Genomic DNA, 16,218 nt, shown 5'->3' on the forward strand with positions numbered 1-16,218 from the left:
GCACTATTAGTAAGTAAGTACAGTATATTTAATGTTGAAGCTCCATGTCATAATATATACTTGTTAAAACAGCAACTTCACTTCAGTGATAGGTTAAAAAATGATTACAACACATAGTTATTATTTTAGTGATTCGAAGGTCTTTGCATCCCTTTGTAGCACAGGATCTGCTTATTTTTTGACCAGCTTGATTATTCTACTGTCAGCCTGGTACTTTTTGTATGTTTTGGACTACAGTTCCATCACACTCAACTATCTGTGGCTGTTGAAAGCTGTAGTAGTAAAGGTCCGAAACATGGTGGATGCTAGGTTGTGAGAAGGCTTTTCTACTGGGTTGTCTCATCTATTGGGCAGTTCTGCCTGTAACCGTGATGAAACGTGCCATCATTGTGCCCTGCCTCCATTGGTGATTAACACAACCTGGGATGATGGCAATTAATATGTACATTTGATGAGGGTTGCTAATGCATGGGTTCTGGTTAAATGGCAATGAATCAGGTATATGGTTTTCAGATTTATTATAGTCTGTGACTGTATCATTAAGTGCATGCCTGCTATTCGACCACAGCATCTCTTTCAGTATTCAGGAACTACTTATTTAATCTCTTTCGGACACTGTCCCATTTCCCTTTTCTCTTTTCCGCTTTCCTATTATCACACAGTAGTGCATGTTGACTTCTGTTAATGCGGGTTAATGCTCTTCCTCTCCCTAGAACGTGAAAGATGACAGGAGCGACGAAGAGGAGGAAGATTCATTCAGCGATGCTGAGGAGGCGCACATGAAAAACGGACACAAGAACGGCTGCGGATCAAGCCAGCCTCTCCTGAACAACAACCATTAGCATATAGACAGTAGAGTTTCCCCGTGGCGTTGCTTGCTGTGTCCCGTAACCCATCCTACAGTAGAGAGTTTAGCGTCAACATCTTAACCAGAGTCCATGATTGATTTTATTGCCGGTCACTTGAGCTGGAAGAGAGCCCAGTTTTTCTCCCAAGAGTGAAAATAACTTGCTTAACTCTACAATATGTGTTTAATGGCCCAATTTTGAATGCGCTGTATAAGAGTGTACAGCAAACATGACCTTTTCAAGTTGGGGAATGCTCAACGATCTCCAGACGGTCTTGGGATGTTGTAGTTTCAAAATGAATTGCTTGTACGGTTACATTTTGATAAGAGCATTTATACACCTCTGTCGAGCCTCTGATAATGTTTTAACCTGATCTGGGAACTGTGGAGTGAGTGCAGACATCCCCCGATGAGCCAAGTGTTATTTTATACAGGGGAGAAAGCCATGCTGCTGGAATTCCTTCAGTAAAATGTTAAGTATTCTACTTGAGCTGCAAGTCTTTATCAGTGAGATACTCCTCTGAGAACTGGATCCAATTCCCTCTTGATGGAGATGAGTGGTGGAAGATGTAGTCAAGAGCAGACTCTACCAAGGTTCTCCATACCATTTTTTTTCTCTAGACACATCTGCCTATCAGTTTGTCAATGAACAGGAGTGACGCAAGATTTTGCAAACTGGAGGAGGATCTTCTATGGGCTGGAAGGAACCCTAAGAGACCTGTGAGATTTTCTCCTGGTGCCTAGCACGTCACAACCAATGCACACTTGGTGCATCTGTTTCTCCCACCTCTTCTATCTTAGAGCTGTCAGGTCAGCAGCCATCCACTTTAGAACAATGGATGCCAATAAATTATTTTGGGAAGGAGCAGCATTTTTCAGTTTTGTCCAGCCCAGAGTTGTTGTCCCTTGTTGGCAGCGCTGACATATCAATTACATTTTAATAAAAGCCTTTATTTTTACTAATGTTGGCCCTGTGTCAGCAGTCGAGAAAGGAGCTGGCAGCCAAAGAATTAGAGATTAGAGACTAAGCCAGCAGTCGAGAGTCTAGAAACAAGCTACTTAGGAAGACTTTGGTGTTCAGGCACAGTCCCACCTCCGACTGGAGGTTACAGTATTTTTAGTCTGCTGGATCTCAGAAGGTCCAGCGGAGACTCAGAATACTTCACTGTCCCCAAAAGATGCTCCCGGTTGCTTGCTTATACCTAAGGCATTCACATACATAGTTCAAAGTTTCCAGTTCAGTCCTTGGTAGCTAAGAATGTCCAGCCTTTGAAACACTATACCTTTCTCCTGAATGTCTTGCAGTTGGGGAAAGCAAGAAAGAGTCTTCCTGAGCTTCCAGAAGCTTTCTGCTGATACCAGGTGATAATGAACCCAAGATTAGGTCATTCTAGAGACAGAAGATCTGGAGATCCTTGGTAGGTGTTGATCCATCTCTGCCAGCGCTGTCATTGTCAGATTGTCACGTAGCATATTTATCAAACCTAGCAATTATTTTTTAGTTTCTTGGCACTTTTGTTCCATTACAGTACTTCAATATGGGTGTTCTTTGAAGCTACCTCATTCCCCTTTATCTGGAAATCTACCCTTTGATCTGGAGATTGGCAACATGGCACCATCCAGATGGTTTTGGGCTACTGGTCGGGTCAGCTCCACATAGCATGGCCAATGGTTTGGAGTTGCCAATGGTTTGAAGTTGCAATGCAAAACATCTGGAAAGTACCAGCTTGCTTACTCCTGTTGTAGTCTATTTTTGAAGGAACCCAAATAGCATCTTAGAAATCTATAGGAGATATCCTTCATAGCCCATAAAAGCAGGAGTGTATTAAACCTCTCCTACCTGTAAAAATAAATAAATGAATAGGGAGAATGGGAGAATCTTTTTTATTATCCATCACTGCCTACATTCATCTGCTATGTGCATTTTTCTCAAAACTAGATGAAATACCCACCTTTATTCTTGTTATGTATCTTTGTGTTGACTCGGGCTTATGGCAACCCTATCTTGGGGTTCTCTTGGCAAGATTTATTGTGCTTTGTCACTGCAGTGGGATCCCATGGTTGAGCAGGTATTCAAACCCTGAGCTCTTCTATTCCTAGTCCAGCACTCAAACCACTATTCCACACTGCCTCTCATCTGGTAAGGATCTTGTGATAGTCAGTTACAATGTCCAGCCAGTAAATCCTTTGCACTACATTGGTGCCTGGGCCTTCTTTGAACATGCAACAGAATGAGGTGAACAGTAATATGTATGAGACTTTGGGTGGATGCATTGCATTCTGTATCCTCTGTGAATAGCTCTGTCAGGCTGCATCCACATTGCAGAAATAATCCAGTTTGGTCCCACTTTGCCATGGCTCAATGCTATGGAATTCTGGGAACTGTAGGCATCAGGGCAGAGCACTGGTTTTTGCACTAAATCACCTTTTCTGTACAAAACTTGTCCCAAAGTGTAAATAGCCCTCAAGGATTGCACAAAAAAAAACCTTTGCATATTTGCATAACAACAGTGAGGGAGTGATGCTTCTCTGCTTGCAAGGGTAAGGAACGTGAAGATTTAAACCGCCTGCTCCCATGCAGACAATATTTTTTTATTCGGTTGCGTCTGCAACAGACAAGGCAGACAGCAATACCTTCACAATGAAGTGCACAATTATTGTCCAACCACCCTTCGAGAGCCTTATAACCTAGAGCCTCCTTTGTATACCTCCCACTAACCATGTGCCTGATTTATATATTGTTCTTCTTTTCTGGCCAGTTCTATTTAATAATAATAATAATAATAATAATAATAATAATAATTGCACAGTGGCCAAATGGAGTTAAAATGGTTAAAACGGTTTGGCAATGGCTTGGGGATAATGTATATAGTATATTATAGTTTCCAGTGAGAAAGACCTGGGCCTATATCCTGTTGTTATTCTTGACTAAAGTAGACCCATTTAATCAATGGGACTTATCTATCATTCAAGAATTGATTGCATCTAGTCTAGTTGGGATTAGCCAACAGGATGCAAGTCCTGGTCTAAGCATGCATGTGTGTTAAGTCTAGGATGTTACTTCTTCCCTATGTTTAGATAAAGATTCAAGGTAATAAGAAGGTGTCATTATCAGACAACCTAGATGGCCACCTAGGATGAAAGAAAAGAAAACAGCATGGAATAGATGAGAGTTAAACCTTGGCTTGACCAGTGCAAATGTGTAGGAAGGAAGAATACTACTGCTATTTTGAAGAGTTCAGTTTACAACACAACATGTTTTAAAAAAAACAATTCATCACACAATATGTAAGGTTCTAATAGACCAACCAGTTTTTCAATAAAGATATTAAAAATGCATACGTGTCCTTTCATCTTCTTGGTGTTAATCATTTAGGTTATGATGCTGGTGACACCAGACTTTTAATGGTTTTGCCAAATGAATTTTTTATCCTCCAAAATATAACTATCTAGTCTTGCTTCATGATCCAGTAAAGAATTCATGCATCTTATAACTGTGTGCATTTATGTAATACTGACCTGCTGCTGAGACGCCTGCAATGCAAATGAAATTAGAGTCTGTGGGTTTTGGCTCTAGGTACGTTGCAAACTGTGAAGAAGGGAAGGGAAAGAGCTCTGCGTTTTGCTGATCTAGAAAGAAAAACATGGTCCCCACTGGCATTGCTGCCTAGTCCTTTCAGCTGCAAAGAGGAGTTGGTCAGCAGTAATCGGATTTAAGAGAGAGAGAGGGGGAAAAATTTATTATGGATGCAAGAATCAATGCAAGCCAAATTTGTATTAAAAAGTCATAGGGCTGACTAGTTGTACCTACGTTCCTTCTACAATTTCAAAGTAAACTTTGGTTTGGGGAGGAAGGGTGCATTTAAAAAGACACAGCCATCTTGCATTGGGAGACTTACATGTGGCATATAGTTATGTGTCTGTAACTAAATCCTTCCTTCCATAAACCTACCTTTTCAACAATGAAGACAACCATTTCGGTGTCATTGGAGAGCATCGGAGATCAGTGGAGACACATACAACTATTTTTCTGCAGCTGGACATGTCTTGAGGCACCCAAATGGGCCTCTTCCATTCTCAAAAGACATGGAAATGGTCATGTAGGGGGGCTGCATCACTTTAAAGATGGATTCAGGGGAGATTTTTAGTCATTGCACAGGTGTTAAAGAATTCCAACCTCCACAAGTACTAGAAAAGTGAGTGTCGATTGTATAGTGAGAAATCGATCTGACTACTTCTTTGGGGGAGCTGTGAACCACACAATTTGGTTTCGCATGTGTACAGTCTCTCTCATAGAACATCCTGGAGCCGTGCTTCTTTGGTGGAAACATCCAGTCTCAGGCAACATTTCAGAAATGGATTTTCCATGGGACCATTATCATCATCATCATCATCATCATCATCATCATCATCATCCAGGAGTCATAGTGGTATAGCAACAAGCTTGCTCCATCCTCAATATGACCTCCCTTCAAATATTTAAACATGGCCATCACATCACCCTTTAATCTTCTTTCCCTTGCTTGATCTCTGTTGAATCTTTGGCATGGAAACAATAGCAGTGTTCAGTGGTGGACATCTTTACTGGTTCAGAGATAGAAGAAATGCACACAGGCAATTAACCAGTCCATTTCGTTTTGAAATGCACTGGGTTAAATATAAACACACCTGGGGATTGGGAATTAAAAACAAATCTTCAGAAGTACTAAAAGTTTGCTGGGAATGAATCAGAATGAGCAAAACGTCATCTGGATACCAGAAGTAAAAATTGGTTTTTGCACAGGAACAAAACCTGGCATTTCCTGAGACCTTTTAGCCATCTGGAGGCAGCTTAAGCCATTGTTCCAACAAATTATGGCCTCTGATAGTGCATTGACCCTGGATTTACTCCCAGCTGTTTCTGCTGCCGTGTCTTCCTCAGCTTTGACTAGAAATGGAAAGGCTATGCTAAGATACTTCTCTCAGTTTATCCATGAATAAATACTAAACGTCAGCCAAGATGCTACATCGAGATGATGGAACTTAAGATGCTACATCAAGATGGTGGAGATGATGGAGCATAATTTTTTGTTTATATGCAGTTATGTGGTGGTTGTGCAAAACTTTGCCATTCAGTTAGTGAACGAAGATAATGGCAAATTTCCTCTGAACAAATCTTGCCAAGAAAGGCTTAGGGTCACCATAAGTCAGAAACAACTGGGAGGCATACAACACACAGTATCTGCGGTCGGCTGCAGTAGGTACTGTCAAGTCCATGTCTGCCTGCTGTGGCTGATGGGGAGGATCACTGTCTGTCTGAAGCACTAACACATCACACTCTCCTTCTGTTTCTTTGTCTGTGCCATAGTCCTTGGGTCCCAGGAACTGGGCATGACAGCCATCCTTCTGCTTCACTATCTGTCTCATATGAATTTATCGCACGAAGGAGATTGGGAGTTTATCCAATGAATGTCCTGGAAAAATTAAGTAATTACATGAAATGATTTCACACGATGTTGCACAAAACCTTCCATTAAAGTGGTCACAAAGGGGCAGTACAGATGGGCAGCTAAAAGCCACCCCTGTAAGTCTCACATTGGTGCTGCAGCATTGGCATGCTGCAGCACCGACACACCACCAAAAAGAAGCTGCAGCTTCTTCTTTGCTGCATAGCAAACAGGAAGGGGTGCTGCCATGATACCACTTCCTGCCAGTGATGTTGGGATGCTGCACCGTGCTTGTATCATCATGGCGGCCATGATGGCGGTTTCTGTATGGACTAGGGTTCCAGAATGTGCGGTTGCTGAGTGCTCCCGAGCCCTAGAATTTGCACCGCCACACTACTTCCCACCCATGTGTATTGGGCCAAAGAAGCATTAACGTGCATCTTTTTACTTTGGGGATTTCAGCGACAACGTATTTCCAATATCACTTTAGTTGCGCAATTGCGTGTGATAATCATTTGTGCAATTACTTGCCATTTCCGCTTTATCTGCAGGATGCTTTCAATGCACTTTAATCTCTCTTTAATGCCAAAATCAGCCCCAGCGTGATAAACTCCATAGTCTGAACTTGGGTCCCAGGAACGAGTCATGATAACAACTCTCAATGCTATTCTTGGAGCTCCAGTCCAAAACAATGTCCCCATGTTCTCCATATGACACGGGCCTTTGCGACAGATCCAAAAAGGTGTTGGATCAAGGGTAGGTGCTTTCAGAAACATCTCTGGTGGGCCATAAGAGAGGAGATGGGGAGGGGAGGAGATGGGCGAATTGGCCAGAACTTGACAACACCTGCAAAGGGGGAAGGCAGGCCCACCTTTTCACTTTCTGCCCTGTCCTCTAAGCCAGTCTAGATCTAAGGCAATAGAGAGGAAGTGAAGAGCCTGACATTAATCCCTTGTCAAAGAATAGGCTTCCCAATGAAAGAGATGGAAGTGGAGGGAGATCAAAGGCACCTAATCTCCCTCCTTGCTGATCATGGAGGGCTCCAGTCGGGATCTGAGAGTTTATTTAACTGACATTTTCCCCCACTTGCTTTGGAAGGATTACTGGAGGTGGTGGGCTTATTAGAAGGTAACACCAAACAAACTGACCTGAGCTTCAGCATATGATTCCTTTCTTTCTTCCTCCCCCCTGTTCCTCCTTTTGCTCCTTTTCCAAATGCAAAGTCATGACAATCCTCTTTAGATCCTACGTTGTTGATGTCTAACTCTTGGGGTGGGGGAATAGCTTCTATTTACTCAGCTGGAAACGTCCACGTTCTCTGTGAGTTTGTGCAGCCTGTCCACTGCTTGCAGGGTTGTCTCTTTTTTCCCTTCCTTTCAGCCTCAAAAGGCATCCTACAGAATCACCAGCATTGGACCCCAGTGAGACCGGCTTTGATGTTCCAGGAGGCAGAGTGCATTATGAATGCTCCAGCGTTTTGGGAGCGAGACTCACCTGACTTTCTGGATCACTGCTTCGCAAGGAAGGGCTGGGCCCACAGTTTGCTGGTGCTGTTCACAGTTTGTCTTCAGCTGAGAGCCCTCAGTTGCCACAGGCTTTTATTATCAATAGACTCGGCATCGTTCAAGTCATGCATCTCTCTGTAAACATCCACTGGACCTAATGCAGAGTATAGAAGGAATAACTCCTGATGGTAGTGCCAACTGGAGCAAACCCATCTGAACAAGTGGGACTGACCATAGCATTGGCTCATTCAAAAGGTCTATTTTAGTTGGGATACACCAACATAATTCTTACTAGTTACAATGGTGTGAATGTAGGACTTGGGCCTTGGGGATTTGGGGTTCAAATCTCTACATTCCAGTTTAGGTACCTAACTTCTTTATATGTTCAATGCTTTTGAACTCCCTCTGTGGATTTGTCTGGGTTCCTATCTTATATTTAATCTCGTCTCTAAACAATCTTATGGTCTCCATAACTGCAACAAATGCCTCTTCCTCATTTTAAAATTAATATTCCATGATCGCTTCATTCACCATCTATATTGCAATCGGTTCCAGCTGTTCTCTGTTGCAGTTGTTGTTGTGTGCCTTTAAGTCTTTTCTGACTTATGGCAACCCTATAGCAAAACTATCACGGGGTTTTCTTGGTAAGATTTGTTCAGAAGGGGTTTGCCTTTGGCCTTCTGCTGAGACGGAGAGAGTGGGTTTCCATGGCTAAATGGAGACTTGAACTCTGATGCTGGCTTTTGGTTCTTTCTTTTAACAAGAGCAAAATAATTGCCTGTTTAGCTCAAATCACAATGTGAAATGCATCCCAATCCTCTCCCTCTTTTATGACCCCTTGGTCTCCTTTTGCCTTTTGCCTCCTGCTTCACCTTCACTGCTCCATTTCTTAATCCTTTTACCTTCTCTGAACCATTCCCTAAAACTCTTTGTATCTTGGCTCCATGACTCTCAGGGGTCATTCAGATGGTGCAAATGATCCTGTTAGAATGTGGATTGAATCTGTGTCTTTCACATGAATTTCAAATGCATCTGATTTTTAATTTTTTTACCCCACAGAACCTGGGAAAATCAATCTCCAGGTTTTTCCCCCCGAGTTTTCCTGCAAGATTTGCATTTTCGTCTGTGTGAATAAATGATGTGGATAGATCCAGGGTAAACTGGTATAAAACCCTACATGTCTTGAATGTGTTTCAAACACATCTGCATCACTGACTCCGGTCCAAAACACACTGCAGAAATCATCCAGTTTGATATTGCTTTAACTGTCATGGCTTTGTCCTATGGAATCCTTGGATTTGCAGTTTGTTGTGGCACCAGAGAAGGCTGGGTATCTTGCAGAACTACAAATCCCAGGTTAGTGAGAAACTACAAATCTAAACGAGCAAGAAGATGCCATTTTGAAACCTACCTGTTGAAATGACACCCGTGACCAACCTGGGACAAAACCATGCTCCCGTGGCTAAACACCAGAGCAAAATAATCTCCAGTGACACTATGAGTGACAGCTCTCTGAAAGTGAAGGCTAGATAGCTCACAAAACTATAAGTCCCAGAATTCCCTAGGATTGAGCCATGGCCGTTAAAGCGGTATCAAACTGCATTAATTCTGCCGTGTAGATGCTCCCTAAATCACCCATCCTTAGTAGCTGTTTGTATTGCTAAAAATGAGCACCAGGTGGCAGCAGAGTTACACTTCTTTGTAGAAGGGAAGCTACCTGTGAAATATCCTGAAGGTCATGGTTCACCTTTGCAACAAATTGCATGGCATCCTCCACTCCTAACCCCCCTGTACTCTCCATTTCCTTTTTTAAATTTCAAAACAGGTATGTTAACATATGTTTTTATTAGCAATTTGCATGCTGTAATGAGCCACCGTGGTGTAATGGCTTCAGTGTTGTATAATGACTCTAGAAGACCAGGGTTCGAATCTTGGCTTGGCCATGCAAACCCACCGCCCGACCTTGGGCAAGTCACACTCTCTCAGCCTCAGGGGAAGGCAGTAGCAAACCCCCTCTGAAGAAACCTGCCAAGAAAACCTCCATGATAGAGTTGTCATAAGTCAGAAACGACTAGAAGGCACACATAGTATAATAGTAAACTATGCAGAAGACTGGCATTTCTGATTGTAAGTTGAATTCTTCGTCATTATAACGGGGAAATCAGTCATTAGCAGTATTCAGTGTGCAGTCAATTATTGGTAGATTTAATGAGCCATTAATAATTCTTCCAGTTTTATTAGTTCATGATTCACAGCTTCCTGTAAAGGCATACCTAGTAGATACCTGCTAGAATCCACATTGTAATGGTGTATCTAGTAGGTATGTGTGTGTGTATCAGTGTGAAAGTGCATTTCATAAAAGAAAACTCATAATGGAACTTAAAAAGCCTAGGAGCATGCGCAGAAGAATATTAGCCATTCATTTGCCCACAATCATTATTGAGAGAGGCATTCGGCCTCTTTGGAACATTCTCCAAGAAAGTCACTGCTTCATTTTTCTTAAAATGGTGTCAAACCGCATCACTTCGACAGCGTAGACGCACCCTGAATTTCCAGTCTCTATTCTCGTCACAGTGGTACTATCCCTTGGAGATTTCAATCTCAGCCAAACGGATAGCTTCTGCTTCCCTCCCAGAAACCGGACGGCTACTCAGCCAAACAGTTTTGGGGAAGTATTACACTGTCACAAGTATAATGCAATATAGATATCCCCTTGAGAAGAAGCCAAAGATGCTATCTAAAGGAGGAGGAGGAGGGATATATAGGAAAAAGCACTTTGATTTGCCTCCAAGTTAACCCTTACTTTCCAGGCAAAGAGCCAAGGGGGTCCTTCCCGCGAAGATGTCTGTAACATCTGTCGGATGTCTCCGAAGGCTTATGAACTTTGCAATAATGGTGGAAATACTTGGCTTCTCCAGCGGATATTTAAAATGGCAAAGAGAGAGAATAAAAGCTGGAATAAGGAAATAGTAATTTTGTTTTTCAATAGCTCACCAAAATTCTGCACCCAAAACTAGCAGCCAAGGCCTGGGCACAAAGATAAATAGCAAGAATAATAAATGCCAACTGATACCCATGCAACAGATATTGTGGGTTCGAGAGCTGCTTCTATGCCCTTAGTTGCAGCTGTTTGCACAACCAGCATCCACAATGGGCCAATACTGGGAGCACTATTTGCACACATGCCCTCCCATTTTGTCCCATTTCATCGTATGCACTGGAGGAAGCATGCAAACTAGATAGTGCTGTGGCAAGAGTTGGCATGGCCAGGCAAGAAGAGGTCAGCAGCTTGCCCGCCACAGGGAGCCTCATGCCCTCTGCAATAGAAGCATAATGTCAACATCAAGGGAAGTAATAGTGCCACTCTATTCTGCTTTGGCCATCTGTGTGGGGACACTTTGATTGTGAGTTCCTGCATGGCAAGGGTTGGATGAAATGATCCTTGATGTCTCTTCCAACTCTATGATTCATGACATCAGTGCTGTTCCCTTTCCCCATGGTCTTTAGTCTGCTCAGAGCATCCTTTGCTGTCTTGATCTTGATTCAGAGTGAATGGAGGCGCTGAAGGATCACCACGGAGCATGAATTGGACCCATGATGGACCCAATAAACTTCTCCTCTGTGCAAACTGTGCAGACGCAAACTAAGTCGAGGTTATGTGGTGTTAGGATCTTCATCAATCAAAATGTTTGGAGATGGGAATTAACAGGGACACAGAAGACTAGGAATGGGGAGGGCATGGATGGCTGTGAGAATTGGACAGTGAAGAAAGCGGATAGGACCTCTGGGTGAATGCCAGACGTTCTCCAATGGAATCAACTCATTGGAGCTGTGGTTCTGGAGGAGAACGCTAAGGAGGTCATGGAATTTCTCCTGGGTAGAAGATGAAAATGGAGCTTGGGGCTGGTCACCCTGAATGTAGGACATTTCGGAATTCCTTCTGGACAGAAAATGGAAATGGAAGTTTGGTCTGGTCAACTGAATGGAGGACATTATGGAATTCCTCTGGACCTGGGCAGAAGGAGGAAAAGGAGGATGTGCTTGGTCACCCTCAATGGGGGACATTGTGGAATTCCTCTCGGACACAAGATGGACATGAAGGATGTGTCTGGTCACCAGAATGGAGGACATTGTGGAGCTCCTCCTGGACACAAGATGGAAATGGAAGCCATCTCCTGGGGAAGAAGGACAGGTCTGGTCCCCTCTGAATGTTGGACATTGTGGACCTCCTCCTGGGCAGAAGATGAGCATCGAGGACCTGCCCGGGAAAAGGAGGACGGGTCTGCTGCCCACCTGGTTCCTTTCAGGTGTCTCTGGGGCGCCCCCTGGCGGCCTCCTGCCTCCTCTCCTTTTGCCAGGCTTTCTGTTTAATAGTGAAGTGTGTTAAAATCCCGGGGGCCAATCAGAGGGCGGAGGGAGTCTCTCCGCGAGGCCTGCAGCCAATCAGGAGCCGCTCTGGAGGAAAAGAGGAGGAGAGGATGCTCTCACTCTTTCACTCACTCCTCCGCTGGCTACTTTTTGCATCTTCCTTTTGCTCTCCTTCTTTTCGGGCTTTGCAAGGCAACCACCTTGAGTTCCTCGGTAAATTGGTTTTCTCCAGCTTCTTTGCACGAAGAGACGGACTTCCAGCTGCTGACATCCAGGACCTTTTCTGCTCCTTCTCCTCCTCTTCCTTGCCTGCCATAAAGAAAAATGTTTGAAGGCTCCTTCCTCTGGCTTCTCTCCCCCATCTTCTTCTTTTGCCCAACGGAGGTCCACACAGGTAGGAACCATCCCGGATCTATTGGTCCTTTTTCTCCCCCTCCGTCAGGTAACTCGGGTTCTGGGTTCGGATCCGACGCTTTAAGGTCCTGGGGAGCCGGGGAAGGGTTTGCTTGAGTGCTAAGCCTGACAGCGAGAAAGACCATCCAAAACCACGTTGTTTGAGGGGTTGGAAGCCCCCACTCTGGGCCAACCGAGGCGTCCTCCTTTTCCCGGACGCGTCCCCCATTTCTCTCTTCTGTTTAGGAGGAGTTCCAAAATGTCCTCCATATTGAGCAGGACTAAGAAGCATGAATTTATTTTTATATGAGTGTTATTAGCATTTCTTTTACTAGGAAGCATGAATTTGCTGTATATTTATACTAGTGTTGTTAGCATTATTATTATTATTATTATTATTATTACTAAGAAGCATGAAATGATATGAGCATTATTTTTACTTCTTTTCCTAAGAAGCATAAATTCACCTTTCTAAGAGTGTGTTTTCAGTTTTTATTTGATCAGGGCCTACATTTGTTCCTTGAGTGTCCTCCGATTTTGCCTTGGACTCCTTTGCAGTTAGGACACCGGTCACCTTGACCCCTAGGTCCATCTACACTGTCAAAATAATGCAGTTTGACACTGCTTTCCATCCTACAAGATCCTGGGATTTGTAGTTTTCTGCAAGGGACCGATAGAGAAGATTCAAGACCTTGTCGAACTACAGATCCCATGTTTCCACAAGACGGAGCTCCAGGTGGTATCAAACTGCATGCTTTCTCCAATGTACGACTCTGGGTTTGGTTCCCCTCTAAGCCTTGGAAAACCCATTGGGCGACATTTTTGAGTCACACTCTCTCAGCCTCAGAGGAAGCCAGAGCTAACCTTCTCCCCAAACCTTGCAAAAAATGGGGCGGAGGGAATCCATGACTGTGTCCCCATAAGAACTTGAAGGTCCACCGCCAACGCATGACATGCGTCCAAAGTGTGCCAAAAGCCCCATCAGGGCAAGGTGCTTCTTTTTCTTTCCTCTCCATCACCTTCTTGGCTTGTATAAATAATGATGATGATGATGATGATGATGATGATGCGATCCCAGCTTTTGACTTCTCCAAAAAGGATCTCTCTCTCTCTCTCTCTCGGTCTTTCCAGACTTGTATATTCTTCATTTTCTGGTTTCATGTTGTCAAAAGTTGCAGGAAGGGAAAAAGCAAGCTGCTTGGCCTTTAACTCTGCAACTCCCAGCCTCCTTTCTCAACTTGGCTTCCTGCATTTCTTTCTCAACTTGGCATCCATGCATTTATTATTACTTCTTTCTCTTTTTCTCTGAGCTGGTTTGCAGGCTTGAAATGTGATGCTCCTCTTGGCTTTCTCCTCCCTCCTCTACCTTTGGCTCAGGATTGCAGTTGTGCAGAAGACCAAAAAATGTTTCCTCGAAACAGGGCAAGGACTTCTGGAGTTGTGGAGTTATTTTATTCCCCCTGCTTTGCTTTCCCTTCCTCCTGTCTCTAACTTTTTTGGCTTTTGCAAAAGCAAGAATGGTAGGTCTGAGAAGAGTGAGTGGGAAGAGAAGGAGGAGAGAGTTCCTAGAGGGATCAGTCAGACACGTCCTCCTTTCCTTGGATATGTCCTACATTGCAACTGTGTCTCTCCAGGAGGACTGTCACAATGTCCTCCATGTTGAGCATAACCAAGAAACATTTATTGACATTTCTATGAGTGTGGTTTTTTAGCTTTTGTTTTGTAATGTCTTCCATTTGTCTTGGATGTCCTACATTTGGTGGTGCCTTGTCCTCCTTTGCAGTTATAATGTCTGGTCACCCCAATGGTGCTGGCCATATAACAAAGTACAGTGACATCCCAAATCCACAAAATGGCGAGATGCCTTTATCCGGCCAACCCAAAATCATCCTATATTTTGGGCGTTTGGGTCGGTTGCATAAAGGTATATCGCTCTTCTGTGGATTTGGGATGTTGTTGTGCATTTGGGTATTACGGCCCTGTGGATTTGGGATGTTGTGCATTTTGTTATCATTTTATGTGGATTTGGAATGTTGTTGTGTGTTTGGGTATTACAGCCCTGTGAATTTGGGATGTTATTGTGCATTTGGGTTGGCCAAATAAAGGTAACACTGTTCTGTGGATTTAGGATGTTATTGCACCCATTCCAAACTTACAGGACATTTTATTTGGCTTAGTGGGCTCTGCGCATACCTTCCAACGTTTCCCAGATAAAAGATTGGGGCACGTGCGACTGAGCAGCATCCGAATGTGATCAAGATGTCAAAAGTTACAGAAGAAAAGGCAAGCTGGAGAAGGCAAGCTTGGCTGCAGCGGTTTGCTTTTGCTTGAGCCAACTGGGAAGAGCAAGATTTTGCCCCCTCCTCTTCCCACCCTGTTGCTGAATTAACTGAGTGCAAACTACAGCCAGCCCTCCGTTTCCACAGATTCTTTATCCACGGATTCAACCATCCATGGCTTGAACGTATTTTTTAAAATATATAAGTTCCAAAAAGCATACCTTGATTTTGTCATTTGCTATAAGGGGCACCATTTTACTATGCCATTATGTTTAATGGGACTTGAGCATCCATGGATTTTGGTAACCACAGAGGATCCTGGAACCAAACCCCAGCAGATGCCAAGGGCCCAGTTTATAAAGATTTAAGAAAGATGTAGCAAAGCAAGGAGAGCAGGATTTTGAAACACACAAAAATACAACAAAGTGAAACCCATAAAGAGTACAACAACAATAGAAGTCACAACAATACTGCAAGGAAGAGAAATTTTGAATATACAGTACAAACAAATACAGTAGAAAGTTCAACACAGTCCCAAAGGAAGTGGACTAAAACATAATTACAAGCCAGATTTGTAATTTATGGTTGTAGCTGTTGTACAACCATACATAGAAATTGGAAATATGATTACATAGACAATTCCTAACTTTAGTATTCAGTGCTATATCTTTACACTTCAGGATCTGGTCTAGTTCCTTCCTAGCTGCCCTTCTGATCTCTTGACTGCACTCTCCGTTCTTATTCATGACTGAGCCAAGGTTTGGAAAATCGCGAAGTCTTTCAATGTCTTCATCTACTTTAAAGCAATCTAAGTCATCTGTGGTCATTACTTTTGTTTTCTTAATGTTCAGCTATAAACCTGCCTTTGCTCTTTATTTCTTGGCTTTCTTCAGAAACGGTTCCAAGCCCTTGCTATTTTCTGCTATAGTATGATGTCATCTGCATATCTCAAATTGTTGATGTTCCTTGCTCCAATTTTCACACCTCCTTCCTCCAAGTCTAATCCTGCTTTATGTATGATATGTTCAGTGTGCAAGTTAAACAGATATGGTGATAAAATACAGCCTGACTGCCTTGCCAACTGGAAACTGTTCCGTTGCTCCATATTCTGTCCGGATAGTAGCCTCTTGTCCTGAGTATAGGTTACACATCAGGACAACCCAATGTTGTGGCACATTCATTTCTTTAAGAGCAAGCCATAATTTTTCATGATCTTCACAATCAAAGGCAGTGCTATAATCTAGAAAGTACAAGCTGTTTTTCTCCCAACTGCTTTGAGTTCAACTTCCACTTCACTTTCTAAAACTAAGCTCATTTTCAAATTATTCTTCCTTGAATGAATCTATCATCCTTTCATCTCTTTTATATAGTTCTTCAGCGTATCATTTCCATCAGCTTTT

The 16,218-nt window shown here is 43.2% G+C and overlaps 2 protein-coding genes across 3 annotated transcripts in view; both read left to right on the plus strand.

Moving 5' to 3' along the window:
- CERS3 (ceramide synthase 3) overlaps positions 1-1,110 on the plus strand; it is a 32,338-nt gene extending 31,228 nt beyond the window's left edge. The window contains exon 11 of the mRNA XM_042475928.1: positions 714-1,110. Coding sequence (XP_042331862.1) covers positions 714-842 — 129 coding nt within the window. The 3' untranslated portion in view covers positions 843-1,110. The remainder of the gene's footprint in view (positions 1-713) is intronic.
- An 11,235-nt stretch (positions 1,111-12,345) lies between these two features.
- Positions 12,346-16,218, plus strand: part of ADAMTS17 (ADAM metallopeptidase with thrombospondin type 1 motif 17) — a 119,660-nt gene continuing 115,787 nt past the window's right edge. For both annotated transcript variants that reach the window (XM_042475987.1, XM_042475988.1), the window contains exon 1: positions 12,346-12,540. In XM_042475987.1, coding sequence (XP_042331921.1) covers positions 12,471-12,540 — 70 coding nt within the window. In that variant the 5' untranslated portion in view covers positions 12,346-12,470. The remainder of the gene's footprint in view (positions 12,541-16,218) is intronic.

Source organism: Sceloporus undulatus, chromosome 6, assembly GCF_019175285.1.
Source record: "Sceloporus undulatus isolate JIND9_A2432 ecotype Alabama chromosome 6, SceUnd_v1.1, whole genome shotgun sequence".
Classification (NCBI taxonomy): Eukaryota; Metazoa; Chordata; class Lepidosauria; order Squamata; family Phrynosomatidae; genus Sceloporus; species Sceloporus undulatus.